General features: G+C 35.2%; 1 protein-coding gene across 4 annotated transcripts in view; it reads right to left on the reverse strand.

Annotated features, from left to right (window-relative positions):
• Positions 1-17,262, reverse strand: part of LOC110095308 (ABC transporter G family member 42) — a 53,972-nt gene that overhangs the window by 26,453 nt on the left and 10,257 nt on the right. For all 4 annotated transcript variants that reach the window (XM_020820794.2, XM_028694560.1, XM_020820791.2 and 1 more), the window contains 5 exons: positions 14,572-14,656; positions 5,987-6,146; positions 5,802-5,878; positions 5,653-5,706; positions 4,817-4,907 (listed from right to left, as the gene is read on the reverse strand). In XM_020820794.2, the coding sequence (XP_020676453.1) occupies positions 4,817-4,907; positions 5,653-5,706; positions 5,802-5,878; positions 5,987-6,146; positions 14,572-14,656 (467 nt within the window). The remainder of the gene's footprint in view (positions 1-4,816; positions 4,908-5,652; positions 5,707-5,801; positions 5,879-5,986; positions 6,147-14,571; positions 14,657-17,262) is intronic.

Raw genomic sequence — 17,262 nt, forward strand, 5'->3', positions numbered from 1 at the left:
TTCTATGTTTTGACTTGGCTATTATGAGAACGAAGGTTTGTATTCTTTGTCACTAGTGTAATTAGTATTCTTTGTCACTAGTGTAATTAGGGTTGTGGTTTCATAATAGGCACCGACATAGCTCTCCGTCGCTGGCGAGATCCTATGGAGGGTACCCAGGGCGAGTCTTCTGCAACGAATACTTTGGGCGAGTCTGGAGGTTTGTGTTAGACTGGTCCAGCCGGTCCACACGAGACCGGCCCATATGCAACTGAGGCGGAACTTCTCCGCCTCCTGCGTTCGCCGATAAAGCCGCCAAGTTTCAAGGAGCTTTTTGGGAAAGGATTTTGAGGAATTTGGGAGGGAAATTTGAATGTAAGGCCTGTATAGAGATTTCCTTTTAATTTGTATGCATTAAATAATTTGTTTTCTTAGGGTTAGGGCATCTTGAATTTGGCTGAAACTTGATATCTCTTAAATTTATGTTTCCTTTTGGGCTCTAGCAGCGTCTAGAGATTTGGGAGGGATCGATCCTCCTCTCGAATAGAGGATCAATTGTGTCTTTCTATTTTTTTGTCTCCCTTTCATCAAATAATACAAATTATCTATTGTTTTTGTGGTTTTGTGCGGATTTTTGTGAAGAATTCTCGCTGTTTTTGAAGATTAATAGGAAATACTTGAGATCTACAAGGGTTTCCTATCAAATTAGTATTAGAGCTGTTTTTGGGGCATTTGGTGGGCTGTTTAGGTGAATTTCAACGGTCTCGAAGAAGAAAATTGCTGTTTTTGAATATCGAAGCCCATATTTTTATTTCTAAAAAAATCCATGCATCAATGGCGGCCAAGAAAATGGATGCGTTGGAGGAACGCCTCAAAGTGGAGATTTGACAAATGAAATATGAAATTTCATATCTCCAAACTCAAGTTATAGAGTTAAAAAAAGATGTTTCAGCCATCCATGATAAGTTCGATTCGAAATTTTCCATTTTGGAGATGTTGAAAAAAGTGCTCGAGGGCAAAATCAAAATATCACCGTCGAAGGGGAAGGAAAGCGCCGACAACTACGGGGATGGGAAAAATCCTAGGCCAATCAGGCAAAGGGGAGATCAGTAGGTGGTGACTCGAAAGGGAGAGGAGAGAATACCTCTCCTAGAGCCTACTCCTAGGGAGGCGCTGAGCAAAGAGTATGAGGAGAGGCATGAGGAGGTAGGGCAAGAACAAAGATGTGCTGATTTGGAGAGGAGAGCGGCGAGATTGGAAAGGGAAATGGGTAATTATGACCAAAAGGATGATGAATTTGAAAAGGGAGGGGTTTGTTATGATCTATGATGCACCGACACTTCTCCTCAAAGAGGCGTGCAGTGTCCGACACCGTGTCCGACACGACACTCGTCCGACACTCCTCCGACACGTGTCGGACACGCCGAAAACGTGTCCGATTAAAAAAATATTAAAATCAAATTGGACACGCGTGTCCGACACGCGTATCTTAAATATTTTAATTTTTTTTAAAATATAATTTCTTATATTTGGCGAGATTTAAACTAAATTTATTATTTCCTATCCACAACACCAAATCAACGTCTGCATTTAATACCCATTCATCGAATATTCTCATTTTCATTTCTCTTTGGCAGTGAAGGTATTTTCATCTCCTCTCTTTTTTGCACAATTACAAATCTTTCTCTTGTTGAACCAGAGTTGAAAGCAGTGATATTCAATGATGATAATATTGAAGGCCAAAAACAAAGCTCTAAACCTAATCCTAGTAGTTGAAGCTTGAAGGCTTGATGTTGTAGTAAGTGATTATTTGCTTATATTTTTGTGATTGTACTAAATATTTTATATTATAAGCTAGACAAGTTATCATGTCATTCATTTTTTATTGTTTGTCATTTTAATATGATATTACATTAACATATATACACTATATAAAAATGTATTGTCGTGTCCGCACCGTACCAGTGTCCTATATTTTCTAAAAAAGCCGTGTCCCGTGTCCATGTCGTGTCCGTGTCGCCGTGTCCGTGTCCGTGCATCATAGGTTATGATCCAAGAGGTGCTGAATTTGAGAGGATAATGTGAGAATTTGATGAAAGGCTGAGGTATGAACGTAAAAGGGATGATTGAGACACTTGGGGGAACTATCCCCTTGGGAAAGGGGAAGTTATGAAGGGAACAGAGGAAACGGAGACGATCTGAGGGTGAGGAAGCTGAAGATGTCTAATTTTTAGGGAGCGGATGCACATGGGTGGATCTACAAAGTGGAAATGTACTGTACCGTCAACAGGTTGACGAAGGGGGAGAGACTGATGGAAGCCAGGAAGTGCTTGGAATTGAAAGCTTTAGCACGGTAGGGATACGATGCGACCAATAAGGACCTAGAGGGAGTTTAAGGACTGTATGTTGGAACATTTCCAAACCAATAGGGGAGGGAACTTATACGAGCAGTTCTTCGCTTTGATACAGGAGGGGATAATGATGTAGTACCGTGAGCAATTTTAGTACCTTGCCAGTTGATTGGATCGGCTTCTAGAGACAGTACTGGAGGGGAATCTTATGAAGGAACTGAAACCCAAGATTTGTGCAACAGTTAGAGTGATGAGACCTCGAGACTTAGGAGAGTCTATGAAGCTAGCTCAATTGGTGGAGGATCAGAGGAACCTAGAAAAAGGAGCATGATGCAGCAGTTCATGAGGCTCATACAGGATGACTACCACCTTTTTGGCACCCCAGAAACCAACATCGAATATTCTTAGGAAAACTACGAAGGAGAACACTACCGGAGAAAGACCTAGGACAACTTCAAGAAGCTCACAGAAACAGAATTACAGGAGAAGAGGGCGAAGGGAATCTGTTTTAGATGCAACAAGATGTATACGCCGGGGCAGATGTGCAAGGACCGAACTCTTCAGGTTTTTACCATTTGTGATGAAGGAATGGAGGAGGGTGTCATCTTTCCACCTTGCGGATAAGGTGGATATTTGGGAGGGGGTATTATTAGACCGATCCAACCGGTTCACATGGGATCAGCCCAGACGCGACTGAGGCGGCACTTCCCCGCCTCCTGCGTACGCCAATCAAGCCGCCAGGTTTCAAGGAGTTTTTTGGGAAAGAATTTTGAGGGATTTGGGAGGGAAATTTAAATGTATAGACCGTTTAGAGATTTTCTTTTGATTTTTATGCATTAAATAGTTTGTTTTCCTAGGGTTAGGGCATCTTGAATTTGGCTGAAATTTGAGATATCTTAGATTTAGGTTTTCTTGAGGGCTCTAGCGGCGCTAGAGATTTGGGAGGGATCGATCCTCCTCTCGAATAGAGGATCAATTGTATCTTGCTATTTTCCATTTCCCTTTTATCAAATAATACAAATTATAATGTTTTCGTGGTTTTGTGCAAATTTTTGTAGAGAATTTTCATTGTTTTCCGAAGATTGATAGGAAATCCTTGAGATCTACAAGTGTTTTCTATCAGTTTGTTATGCATAACATGTATGTGAAGACAAGTCCCTAGGTACGAGTGGCGAGTCCTTAGGAATAAATGACGAGTGGCATGGGCATTTGTGGTCGTGAGCTAATGACAAATTCAGAAAATAAAGTCATGGTCGTAAGCTTTTATACGTTGGAGCTTCATGTATCTAAATTTGGGATATCTATGGAAGGCGGGCCGCAGGTGAACTTGATTGAGAACAACTTCTGTTGAAGAATGAGTTATTTTGTGGCAAGTGTCGCTTATGGCGCAAACTGGTATAGGCAAATCTTTTGGACAAACTCGTTGAGAATAAGCATGCCTTCGATCTGACCCCCCAAAAGGTGTATTACGTCACAAGCTCCGTTGGGGTAAATGGTCACTTGTTCACAATATGATACTAAAAAATACCCTGGAGGGTGAGGCCTACTTTGGAGTGAGCATTGCTTTGACCACATGCAGCGATCTCGCGTCCGCACCGCACCGATGCCCATATACCATTCCATTGCCCAACGATCTCGCGTCCGCACTGCGCTTATGCCCGTCCCCTTGCCCTCGTGTGTGGACCGCACCCAACCACGCCCGCAAGGCCGCACCGTCAACATCACCCGAACCCCTCGCAACTGCACCCAAACCCTTGTGACCGCACCCGAACCCCACGCAGGCAGTGCTCGCCCACACTCGTGATGCACACCCTTTAACCTTAGCTCACATCGCTTGAGCCCAAACGGTTCGCTCGCGCTGGGAAGGAGATTCGGGTTAGGTTGGTTAGCAGGTCTAATCGGGTCAACCGAGTAACCCAACAAGCCGGGTCCATGTCAGAAATTATGACCCATTTACATAATCGAGTTGGGTTAGGGTCAACCCATTTGAACCTAGGTCAATTTCGATTCAACTTGAACCCGATCTGAAAACCTATTTTGACAACCCTTCCTACAAGAGCATATATGGATATATAGATGGCATTCTGCTAAATTTGATTAATCTAGTTCTACAAGTGAGATTAAATGATTTTTTTATTTAAGTTTTTTTTTAGAGTTTATCAATTTAGTATTAGCCCATATAAATAATATCCCCATATATTAAGCTTCTATGTTTTGATCCATAACTATACGCGACTCTTTTTTTTCGCACTACTTGTGAATCATATCTACTATTTATTTATTTCATTTGTTTAAACTTTAAACATTTTATATAATTGAAAAATGGATTCTCTTTTGTAATTATATGAAAAAATTTACAGCATGTGAAATTTAATCATCAATCAAGTATGGCATTTATAAATACAAAATTTTTGTTCATGAGAGAATAAATATAGGATTTATATGTTAAAATATTCAATCTCATATTCCAATGTAACATTGAGAACCTGTAGTAACACGCTTTTTTTGTCCTCCTGATATTCCTCTTCTCATTTCATCTCCAACGATGGTGTCTGAGCATATATCCAAACCTAGAATCTGCACACCTCAAATTTTGATAAAAAGCATATCAATTTAGCATACATATAAGTGGGATATATGTGTGTGTGCATTTTTTTCTTGTTCTTGGAGGATTTTTTTTTAAGAGAAAAATGTTTCTTCTCCTAGAATAATCATCGTTTCCCTCCCAATTAAATTTTGATGTCATCACCTCAAAAACAAGATAGCAATCATATTTTCTCTTTAACATAGATAAAAAATTAAAAATAGTGGAAAGTATGATTTACAAAGAATGGTATGATCACTTGATTATCAATTAATGCATTAAAATTTTTACAATGGATGATTAATTATAGTTAAATGATAAGATGATTATGATTTCAATATATGAAGGCTTTAATATGGCTAGAAATCAAATACATGAGTTTTTTTATGATATCTGGCATGTATTGAACAGTTTTCTTCGTGAAATACATGAATAAACATATACATTCGAAAGGATTTTTATATTCATTTGATTGTCCTTGTATTTTTCATCTACTTAATGAATGGCCAAATGACCACATAAGTTGATGAATCTCTATCCAATTATAATTCTTATGTTTTAGATCATAATCAACAACGTGATATTGAGTCTGAATATTCTATAAATGATAGATTAGGAAAAAAAAAATGAAGAGGACAAGCATTATCCTGTTTGAAGGAAAATCTATTTCGAATAATAATAATAATAATAACAATCATAATAGCAATAGTGATGTGATGATGATTATTATCAACTTACCCTAATTGTGTAGTCCGTTTGAAGACCAATTTGTTGACCTTCAATGGAAGTAGCCTGTAAAACTTTCACAGTTAAATAACATTCAACTCTCACAATCTTATTATATTTCCAAAAGAATTTATACTTTTTAAGGCCAAATACTTGCTTACCTTCATGAAGAGATCTACCTCTGGGTCAGGTACAATCCCTTTAGCCTTCTCCCTTCTTGCTAGCTCACTTAAAAGTTCTGTAAAATCAATTCAATACAAAATTACTCAAAAATAAAGTACTCGATATATTCCTAAATTGCAATCAATATACAGAAATTATCATGCATATGATTTAATAATTTTACCGTATCTATCACCCACGCCTTGACATCTTTCAGAAAAACTTAATGTTTCCTTTACAGTCATTTCTCCAGTGTGCATGTCGTATTGGCTAATATATGCTGCTGTCTTTTGAGGTAAAAATTCATTTAACTCATAACCATTATATGTTACAACTCCACTCACCTGCATGGTAATTTTTTAGCCAATATTGTAAGAAGCCATCAAAGAAAATTTAATAGCGAGTAGTTACTGCAATTTTAAACTACATTTCTAATTTAGTTTCACAATCTATTTTAGATTTTCATACATATACATAACCTATAACACTCATTTAGTGATGTTATGCTAATGACTTACAGCAGCATAGTTAAAAAGAGCTTCAAATACGCACTAACCCGCCCCTGCGACCCTAGATTTCCCGGCGGAGTCCCCTCCCTGCGCTCCATTAATCACTGGATTTCCTCCCAAAGGCGGCCGGCTGTAGTAGGGCGCGGTGCGGCCGTTCTACATTGTGCGGCGTCGCGTTTCTTCTTTGAATCGTAAGGGAATCTTCGTGGTCTCTGCTTCTTCAAGCTGTTGCTTCTCCAGCCGCTGGATAGGGTGGCGTGCCAGCTTTGCCGGTTTTGTCCGGCGGGGCTGTTCATGGTTCAGAATAGCCGATTTGGTCGATTCTCTGCAGTTGCCGATTATTAGGTCATGTGACCTGACGTAGCTCTAGGTTTGGTAGTCAATAATATGTCGTCACGCGCTCTTATTTTTTATCGCGCAGCCCGACGACCTGTCTCGCATCGGAATCCGGGATTACTATGTTAGCGTATTGCTCGGTATTTGCTCGGTATTACTCGGTATTGCTAGATATTGTTTGGCAATAACGAGAAATACCGCTCTGTGAAGATCAATACCGAGCAATACCGAGTTCTTTTAGGTATTGGTCTTCACAGAGTTCTTTTAGGTATTGCTCGGTATTGGTCTTCACATAATGGTATTTTTCGTTTTTGTCGAGCAAAATCGACCAATACCTAGCAATACCGAACAATACCGAGCAATACGCAAACTCCTGGGTCCGTTTCGGGTCAGGTTGTCGGGCCGCGCGGTAAATAGTGAGAACACGTGGTGCATATTTACTGCTCATCGAATGTACAGCTAAGTCAGGTTACCGAACCAAAAAAAATTTCCTGCAATGGGCTCAGCTTGCTTGCTGAATCGGAGAATCATAATGCGCATCTATGATGGGCGTGCGGTTGATCCGATTTAAAAAATATTAAATAAAAATTAAACAGGTGTCTTAAAAATTTTCTAATTTTTTTATTATTTTTTATCTAAAATATAAAAATTATAATATTATGTCAAACTTATATTTCTATACTATATTTTTAATACACGAAAATTAAATGTGAAACTATTTGACTCATTATGTAATAGAAGGAAAATGATAGAGAGAGAGAGATGCAGGGAGAGAAAGATGAGGGGAGGGAGTGAAGAAATAAAGAGGAAGAGAGTGAAGAGAGATAATATTATTTAAATTTTTATTCTAATTAAATTTTTTAACATATATTTTAATTCCTTTTTATATATACTTTTTAAATAATATTTTATTCAATGTTATTTAAACAATAATTTTTAAATTTTAATTCAACATTATTTTAAATATTAAAAAATGTATTTATCTCTCTCCTAGTATCTCTCTCCCCATCTATCTTCTCCTCATCTGTCCATCCGAGTCTCTCTCTTCCCATCATCTCTCTTCTATTACACAAACGATATGACAAAATTGCTCTTTTTTTAATTTTAATAATCACACTTATTTTATTTAATTACATTTTAAGTACACTACTTAAAACTCCTTAAGGATTTGCAAATAGGTAATTAATTTATAAAAAATGCTACTCGGACCAACCCATATAACCCGAATCTAACTCATTAAGAACAGCTTTTAGGCGCAAAAGACAAAACCGTCCCAGAGAGAGAGAGAGCGGGCGCGGGATGTGAGGAGAGGGAAATTGAACCTCTCGATATTAGCAGAAGCCAAAGAGCCCGAAGATACAGTAAAGACTGAAACAAAATTCAATGAATCTTATCGATCAGTAGTGCCTGCTCGTCTTCCAAACAAACAGCAAATTATTGCATCCGGTCATCTGACATAGAGATCCGTTTGGATCTCTCTCTGTCTACAGTAAAAGCGCAGGTACTGTAGCAGCTGATATAGTACCTGCGCTTTACTGTAGACAGAGAAAGATCCGAACGGATCTCTCTATCAAGTGATCGGATGCAATAATTTGCCAACACAAACGGCAAATTATTGCATCTGGTCACCTGACACAGAGATCCGTTCGGATCTCTCTTGTCTACAGTAAAAGTGCAGGTACAGCTGCTACGGTACCTGCGCTTTACTGTAGACAGAACGGATCTCTCTGTCAGGTGACCGGATGCAATAATTTGCCCAAACCAAAACAGCCTTCGCCTCTGCAAATTCCTCATCACACAGACATAAATACGAAGCTCAATCATCCACTTTCTCTTTGCCATGGATACCAACTTAATCGACGCTAAGAAAGCCTTAGAAGAGGCCGAGGCAAAGTTTAACGCCGGGGATGCCTTCGGCGCTATACAATTAGCTCTCAAAGCCAAGCGACTTTTCCCAAACCTCCATGGCCTTGCAGCTCACCTTGAATCTTAGGCATTTGATCCCAAATCTCCCAACAGAACCGACTGGTATGCAATCTAAACGTCGAACGTTCTTTCGGCCTGGAAACGATACGTAAGCGCTTCAAGGAACTGCGTGCTCTCACTCACCCTGACAAAAACAGTTCTTCAGCTGCTGTAGGAGCTTTCAAGCTAGTATACAGAGCGTGGGAAGGAGTTGGGAAACAGCAGTACTGGAAATAACAAGATGAAGAAGAGGGAGAACAGAGGAGCTCTGCAGCTCCGGAGAAGACCAAATGTCCTGAATGTTGCCTCCAGCTGCAGAGTATTTTTTTCGATAGTCGAGGTACACATTTTGAATGCAAGCGCTGTAAGCTGATTGTCATTCGTAGCAGAAGGGAAGAAATTATGACGGTTATATAAGTTGGATTTGCGAGGATTGTTGTTATTAATATTGGTAATGTTCATGGACGGGGACACAACTGCTGATGGCGTGAAAGGAGTTCATGCTTATGGAGGAGAGAGCATTCTTCTCACTATGAGCAACTGCACACAGATTAATATCAATGGAAGTGGGAATATCAGCTATGAATAAAGTTTTCTATATTCATCTTTTTTCTTTGCTATTTTACAAGTCTTTTAGATTACTTTTGTTTTGGATTTACTCTTATCAAAATTACAATTATTAGAGCTATTTTTGAACGAAAACTGTAACTGAAATAATAAGAAGTTTCCTCAAAAACAATAGAGATTCAGAAGCTCTCAAAGAAAATCAACATGAGTTGTAGCTTACCAGTTAAATCTACAACAAAGACAGATTCGCTAATCAGGGGAGAGAATCATGTAGAAGGAAGATGGAAAAAGATCGAGCCACTCAATGTTACAGAAAGCCCTGTTGATTTTGGTAGAGATGGGATTGTCAATCTAAAAAATTGATCAAGAACAGAAAAGACCAATGCTTGTGAGTTCCATAAGGCCCGTTCAGAAGATGCAGTAGTTTAAATCAGTCAACTTGCTAGCAAGGATCGAACTCCCCCCTCCGCCACACACCCACCATAATCGAAATCTCCCAATATAAGCAATTCAAGATTGACAGAACAAGAAACATCAGAGAGAGAAATTAAAAGATTCTTTCTATATCTCACATCTTGGCAACATAAATTATAGTGATGAGGAATTTGACACTTTCAGGGAATCAACCTCACCATGAATGAGCTGAGAGGTGAGGAGCATGGTTTAAAATTGCGCAATATGAGGCTCGCCTTGAGGCCCGCCTTTGCGCAATTCTAGTAAAAAACGCCTCGATGCTTACGCCTCGAGTTTTTTTTATGAGGCTTGCGCCTCAACTTGGTTGAGGCCCGCCTTGAGGCTCGCCTCGCCTCACTGGCATGAGGCTTACGGCTCACGCTATATATATTAAAACTTACATAAATCTTGAAGTAAATGCCCGACATTTGACTCTATAGGAGAAGAGGAAGGGGAGAGAGCAGTTCATTATAATGATGATTCAAGTGAAGAAGCCCTTAGTGATGACAGTGTTGATGACTTATGAATTCTTATTTGATATGTCATTGCTATTTGTTTTTGGAATTGGAATTATATGTTAATAAAAAGAATACTGGGATTTGGGAAAGATAGAATTTTGAGTTGAACTATATTTCATGTTGTCTTATTATTAGGATATTTTGATTTCAATTCATATATTATGCTTTTTTATGTTTTATATTATTCGCTCATTAGTATATAAAAAATTTATCATTTTATGTTTACGCAATCTTTTGATTTTGAGGCTTACGCCTCAAAACTCCTTGAGACTTACGCCTCGCCTCACGAATGAAAAACGTCTCAATACCCGAATACGCAATTTTAAACATTGGTGAGGAGAATAGGCAATAAAGAGATACCTCATCTAAATTCTACCACCAATACTATGCAGAAAATTTTAGTTGCTTCATTGATAGGATACACTTGTAGATCTCAAGTATTTCCTATCAATCTTTGGAAAACAGCGATAAATCTCCTCAAAAAGCCGCACAAAATTAAAAAAAAAAAGTAGATAATTTGTATTATTTGATGAAATAGAAATGAAAAATATCAAAATATAATTGATCCTCTATTCGAGAGGAGGATCGATCTCTCCCAAATCTCTAGACGCCGCTAGAGCCCAAAGAAAACCTAAATCTAGGAGATCTCAAATTTCAGCCAAATTCAATATGCCCTAATCCTAGAAAAACAAAGTATTTAATGCATACAAATCAAAAGGAAATCCCTAAACAGTCCCACATTCAAATTTCCCTCTTAATCCCCCAAAAAATCTTTCCAATTCGGCTCCCGCAAAGCTTGCGGCCTCTGCGGCACGTGCCAGAGGCGGAAAATCGCGCCTCTGCCCGCGCCTGGGCCGGTACGGTGTGGACCGACTGGACCGGTCCAATGGAGAGGTCTAAGATTCATTCATTTGGAAATTCTGATAGTTTACGAGAATGAAAAAGGTCTTGAAGTGTGTCTACATTCATCTTAGTTTTCAGAAGACAAAGAAGATCTAAATTTATATCATGTACTATCCACTTGTAGTCTCGAAGGCATCTCACATTCCAAGAAGCTATTATCAATATGACATTGAGAGCTTTGATTGATGCTTATTCTTCTTTTGAGACTTAGGGATGAGGAATTGTGACTTTGAGTAACTAATTCTTGGGCTTTGTTAGGGTCTTGCTCTTGGATAGTAGTTTGAGGAAGGTTAGGTTATACGTGCAATCTTAAATTAAGTCCAAAGATTATATTTTATTTAGAGCCATTTCAAGTAGCTAAATTAATTTGAGACTAATATTCGAGGCATTAATTGAGAGGTGGTTGAGGGATGGGGAAACAAGCAGTCTTTGAAAGAATGGGTATTGAGGGAAAAGGAGAGGTTGAAAGAAGAAACTTGATGGGTGTTACTGGAGAGTTGAGAGCTTGGATTAGGGATCTGAGTATTGGTGGAGTTGAGGGTTGGCAATGTTGAAGTTTGTGTTAAAGGGTGGTTAAGAAAACTTTTTGGAATTAGGGCCTTTGGATCTAGATAAGAAGTTGCCTTGATTTCTCCAAAATTAATTGGAACTCCTTCCTCTAGATGTGTGTGTCAATTTTCGGAATGTTCTAAATAGGATCTGTTGGGGAAATGAGTAGTAAACACCACAATAACAAAACAAGCAAGAAAGTAAAAGCAACAAAAAAGTAAAAAAACATTAGGATTTAATGTAGAAAAACTCAAAATAGGAAGAAAAAAAAAACATAGAGTCACACCACACCAAGAACTCCACTATGAAAATTAGGAGAAATAAGTACATATCTCTCTTCTCTCTCAAATTATTAATCCTATTCAAATCATACACAATAGCAATCAGGAGAGAGGAAAGAGAAACCCAATTTTTTGCCTCCGATTCATTTCACTACCTTTACAAAATTTCTTAAGATCATTGCATGTGACTTTTATATTTTCAAATATTTTGATTTCTACCATTTGATTTCTTCCAAATTGATTCTATTACATTTTCTCCTTATTTAATGAACTCCCACCACATAACTTCTAATATAATGTAGTACTTATTATTTCGACTGGTTGGTTTTGTATTTTTCACCGGTTAAAATGAAAATTATTGCATTATGTATGATTTTAATAGGAATAGTAATTTTAGCATTTTAATACAATTATATTGGTAATGCAAACATTATGAATGAATATGGGCATGTGATTAAGTACAAGTTGGTTGCTATTAGGTTTACAATATTGTAATAACAGTGTGTGAAAATAATTAAAGACTAGTTATTCACTGACTTTGGCTGGAGACTATTTATACTTTTTAAGGATAGTGAGCCAACGGGCTTTCCTTTAAATACGGTGGTTTGTGGTCTTATTCTTTACCAACTCACGTAATTTACTGATAAGGAGTTAATTACAGTGCCGACAGGCAAGAGTGACGACTCTATGTACTAAGCCAATGATTATTGATTTACTGATTACTATAAAAAACACCACTCAAGTCAGGACTTCTTACTTGTTTAGTATGATTGCTTTGATATATATGATTTATTGTATTGTTTTACTATTACTAATATGTTGTTATTGATTTATTATATTATTATTGCTGACTTACAATTACTGAGCATGTGATATAAGATACTGATATAAAATAACTAAATATCATGTATATACCCATATACGATTTCCTGATGGTATTGCATTATCATGAATTTCTAATAGTCTTCATAAATACTTTAGTTTTATTGATGTATGTGATTTCTTTATTATTTTGATAGCATTGCTACAACGTACTATTTAAAAATAATTGTTTATTGCTTTACTACTTCGACATCTGTACTGCACTATTTTACCAGGTTTATTATTTTAGCATGTGTTTTACTGTTTCTATACAAATTCATAATCATATTGACTGCTATTGTTATGAACTGAGTGATTACATACATGTTGTTTCATTTTCGTTCTTTGAATTCAGTGATAGAATTTTAGTGACCTGGTGAACTTTTTAAGCTCATTATATATGGTTTAATGATTTCAAGTCAAGGAAGATGATCGGGAGTGTGAGACTGATTAGAAACAGGATTTTTCAAGTTTTTTGTCTTTTTGGTCTTTACTTATTCTTTTGTAGTCAGGAGTGATCAATAATATGTTGTGTTTCTGTGACTCTTGACTATTGTATATGACTTTTTAAAAAAAAAAATACAAATGTATATTGATGTTTTGATCAATACATTGGCTTCCGCTGATACTTTATATTATTGAAAGAAGTTAGATAACTCGGGTGGTTACTATAAAAAAGATAAAAGATATAATTCTTTTCAATTTAGATTATGGGAAGTGACAAATCATCTCAAAGAGTTTCTTCAGCTTTTATTCACCCGGCTCAGTCGGCCTTTATTAAAAATAGAGAAATAGTTGACAGCATTGCCTTGGCCTATAAGCTCATCAAAAAGAATAATGATGATGTCTTATGTGATAAACTTGACCTCAATAAGACTTTTAATGGTGTCAACATACACATTATTCTACTCGAGCTTTTCCAAAAAAGTTTCCTTATGAACTCCATAAATTGAATAGATCAGTGCATTATGAATGTTCCATTCTCTATCACCTTCAATGGAGAAATCACAGGCTACTACAACTCTTAAAATGGGATATCTGCTTTTACCCGTCCTTTTCACAATTATTATAGATGTTATTTCCTATCTCTAAGATAATAAAATTAATTATGGGAATTATCTTCCCATCACTACAACGAAACATTCATTTATCATCTTTTATTTGCAATTAACCTTCAGACTGTGAGAAAAGTCTATATCCAAATATTTCACTCCTTAGGTCAAAACTTGTCTATCCTGCTTAACGAACCCTGACAAATCTAAATTCTACTTTTCAAAAATGGCTTAAGACTTTGCATTTTTTAGTGAAAATTTGAGTTTTAAAAAAAGAAATTTTTCTCTTAAATAGCTGGGACTACATGTTGATAGTGGAAGGTTGCTCACTAAGACTAAGTTATATCGTGGTATTGATATGGAGGCCAACAATTTATTGATTTGTCTTTTTATTGCAAGATTCCAAGGCATGAAAAAGTGGCGTTGTCATTTTGGAAGTCTAAGGCTTTGTTTGGTACGACTTTCTCATTACTTCTTAAAGCAGCTTTTTAGTACAAAAATTTTAATTTTTATACTTAAAATTTTATTTTAAAAAATAATAAGAAAGCCGTCCTAAACGAAGTCTAAATTGTAAACTCTTTTATATGAACCATTTAGAGCATTTTCTTTTTTCATAATGTGAGGAACACATTTAAATGTCTAAAACATGACAATTACTATAACTTAGACCACTATGCCATTCTAATTTTAAGATAATTCAATAAACTTCAGAAGAAAAAAAAATGCCACATATATAGTTATATGAAATTCTTAGATGAGCTGCCAGAACACTAACCTCAAGTGATTTTTGGAGCTTTCCTGCTAAAGCAAGCAATAGTGTAGTTTTTCCTGATGATGGGGGGCCAAGAAGAAGTGTCATTCTGCATTCAAAAAAAGTATTTTAATTGTTGATGTAGCATACTTTGCCTTACTTTAAAATGTGAACTACACAACTATCAACAATGCATTTAAGTTTTGTTTATGACAGCTTTCTTACAATTTTTTAAAGCAATTTTTTTACACATTAAAATTTTGAACTTAAAATTTTTTGTTCTAAAAAATTACTTTGGAAAGCAATAAGAAAGCGAGCTCAAATGAAACCTTAGGTTATAGGAAAAGTGACGAGAAATTTATCTAATATTATTTAATTTTCATTCATTTATTTTATTATTAAAGAGAAGATCTCACAATTGAAATTTATTAAATTCACTCATTTTGATTAGTATTTGATATAATATTATTATTAAAAATTTACATATAATTATTATCAGATATTTAATAATTATATGAGACATAATAATCAGATGCTATAAGGCAATAGTTAGATTAAGAAAGGAAGAAGATGTGAATGAGTGAGATTGGAAAATGATTAGAGCTAAATTGTAAGAAGAATATTAATTTCACCTAAATTACATTTTATTGGTTATTTGAACTATGGTATTTAGGTAAGGAGTCATATTAAAAATGGCTATGTGTGATTATAGATAAAAGTTTGAAGGATAATGTTTTAGAAATTAATAGAATTAGATATATAATTATAGCTTTAAAGATTGTTGTTGATGCTAAAATTATTAACATTATAAGTATTTATGCTCCTAAAGTAGGTTGGATATATACTCAAAATTAAAATTTTAAAATGACTTAAAAGAATTAATGCAAAATATATCTCTTGAAGAAAAAGTTTTTATTGAAGGAGAATTAAATTGGCATTGGTAAAATGATAGAAGATTTTAAAAACACTCATGGTGGCTATGAGCTTAGAGCAACTAAGAAAATTGGTAAAACCATATTAGATTTTGCTCTAGCTTATGATTTTATGATGGCTAATACTTTATTTAAGAAAAGATATGAACATCTCATCACTTATAAAAATGAATATAATAAAACTCAGATTGATTATTTTCTTATAAGAAAAATAAATTTTTTAAATTGTAAATATTTTTAAGTTATTCCGAGTAAAAAATTATGTACCCAACATCACATATTAATTTTAGATTTTAAGATGAAGGGGGAGAATACAAAAAATAAAATAAAATATTATCCTAAGATTAGATAAGGGCATTTAAACAACACTTACAATAACATTATTAAATGTAAGATTCAATATCTTAAGATTTTGAATATGCATGAGAAAGTTAATATCATGTAAAAAAAAGTAGCTGATGATATTAAGAATATTGCAAATAAAATATTTAGAGTATTAAAAGAAAATGCCCCTAATAATAACAATAGGTAGTGAAATCAAAATGTGTAAGAAGAGATAATTAAAAAATAAGAAATTTTATTATAAAAATTCATTTAAATATAAAAGCTTGGAAAATCGAAAAAAAAATATAAAAGGGCTTGAAAAGAATCAAAGAAAGAAATATGTGATGCAAAAAAAAATCTTTTATTGACTTATATAATAGATTAAATAGTAAGGAGGGTGAACAATATATGTATAAGCTAGCCAAATAAAGAAATAGGAAAAATAAAGATTTAATTCAAGTGAAGTATACTAAGGATGAAGATAAAAAATATTTTTATTAAAAGAGGATATTCAACAAAGATGGATAAGATATTTTGCTAAGCTTTTAAATGAAGAATGTAAGAATGTGATTGACTTTAGTGACCTTAGCATCCTAAATAAAAAAAGAGATTTTTATTTTTATCATAATATTAGTAAAATTAAAGTCAGAGAGGCCTTAAAAAAATGAAGTGTGAAAAAGCGGTTAGACCGATAATATTCCGATAGAAGTGTGGAAATGCTTAAGAGATAAAGGAATTTGTTGGCTTACAAAACTTCTTAATATAATTTTGAAAATTAAAAAAATATATATGCTATATGAGTGGAGAAGAAGTGTGTTGATTCTTATTTTTAATAATAAAGGCGATGTACAAGAGTGTGCAAATAATAGAGGAATTAAGCCAATGTGTAAGGTTACTATGTCATACTAAGGTTTCTCAAAGTCAATTTGGATTCATGCTGGATAGGTCTAGTATGGAAGCTATACAGTTATCGAGAGATTCGATGGAGAAGTATAGAAAGAATAAATAGGATCTAAATATGATATTTATTGATTTAGAGAAAATATATGATAAAGTTTCTAAATAAGTGCTCTGGAGAGTCCTGTAAAAGAAATGAGTTGATAATGCTTATATTCAAGCTATTAAAGATATATATGTAGAAGTTGTTATTTGGGTTCAAACATAAGGTGATTTAATCAAGTATTTTTCTATTTCAACTAAATTAAACCAAGGATCAACTTTAAGCCCATATCTTTTTACTTTTAGTCATGGATGGTCTAACTATAAATTTATAAGATGTTCCCTGGGGTATGCTTTTTGCTAATCATAATCTTCTTATTGATAAGACTAGAGAGGGAGTTGAAAGAAAACATGAATTTTGGAGGTCAACCTTAGAGTCTAAGGAGAGATCTAAAGCTGAATACATGGAATGTAATTTTAGTAGTAACCAGTAATAGTTATAGTGGGAGATTGTGACTTT

Source organism: Dendrobium catenatum, unplaced genomic scaffold (assembly GCF_001605985.2).
Source record: "Dendrobium catenatum unplaced genomic scaffold, ASM160598v2 fragScaff_scaffold_501, whole genome shotgun sequence".
NCBI lineage: Eukaryota > Viridiplantae > Streptophyta > Magnoliopsida > Asparagales > Orchidaceae > Dendrobium > Dendrobium catenatum.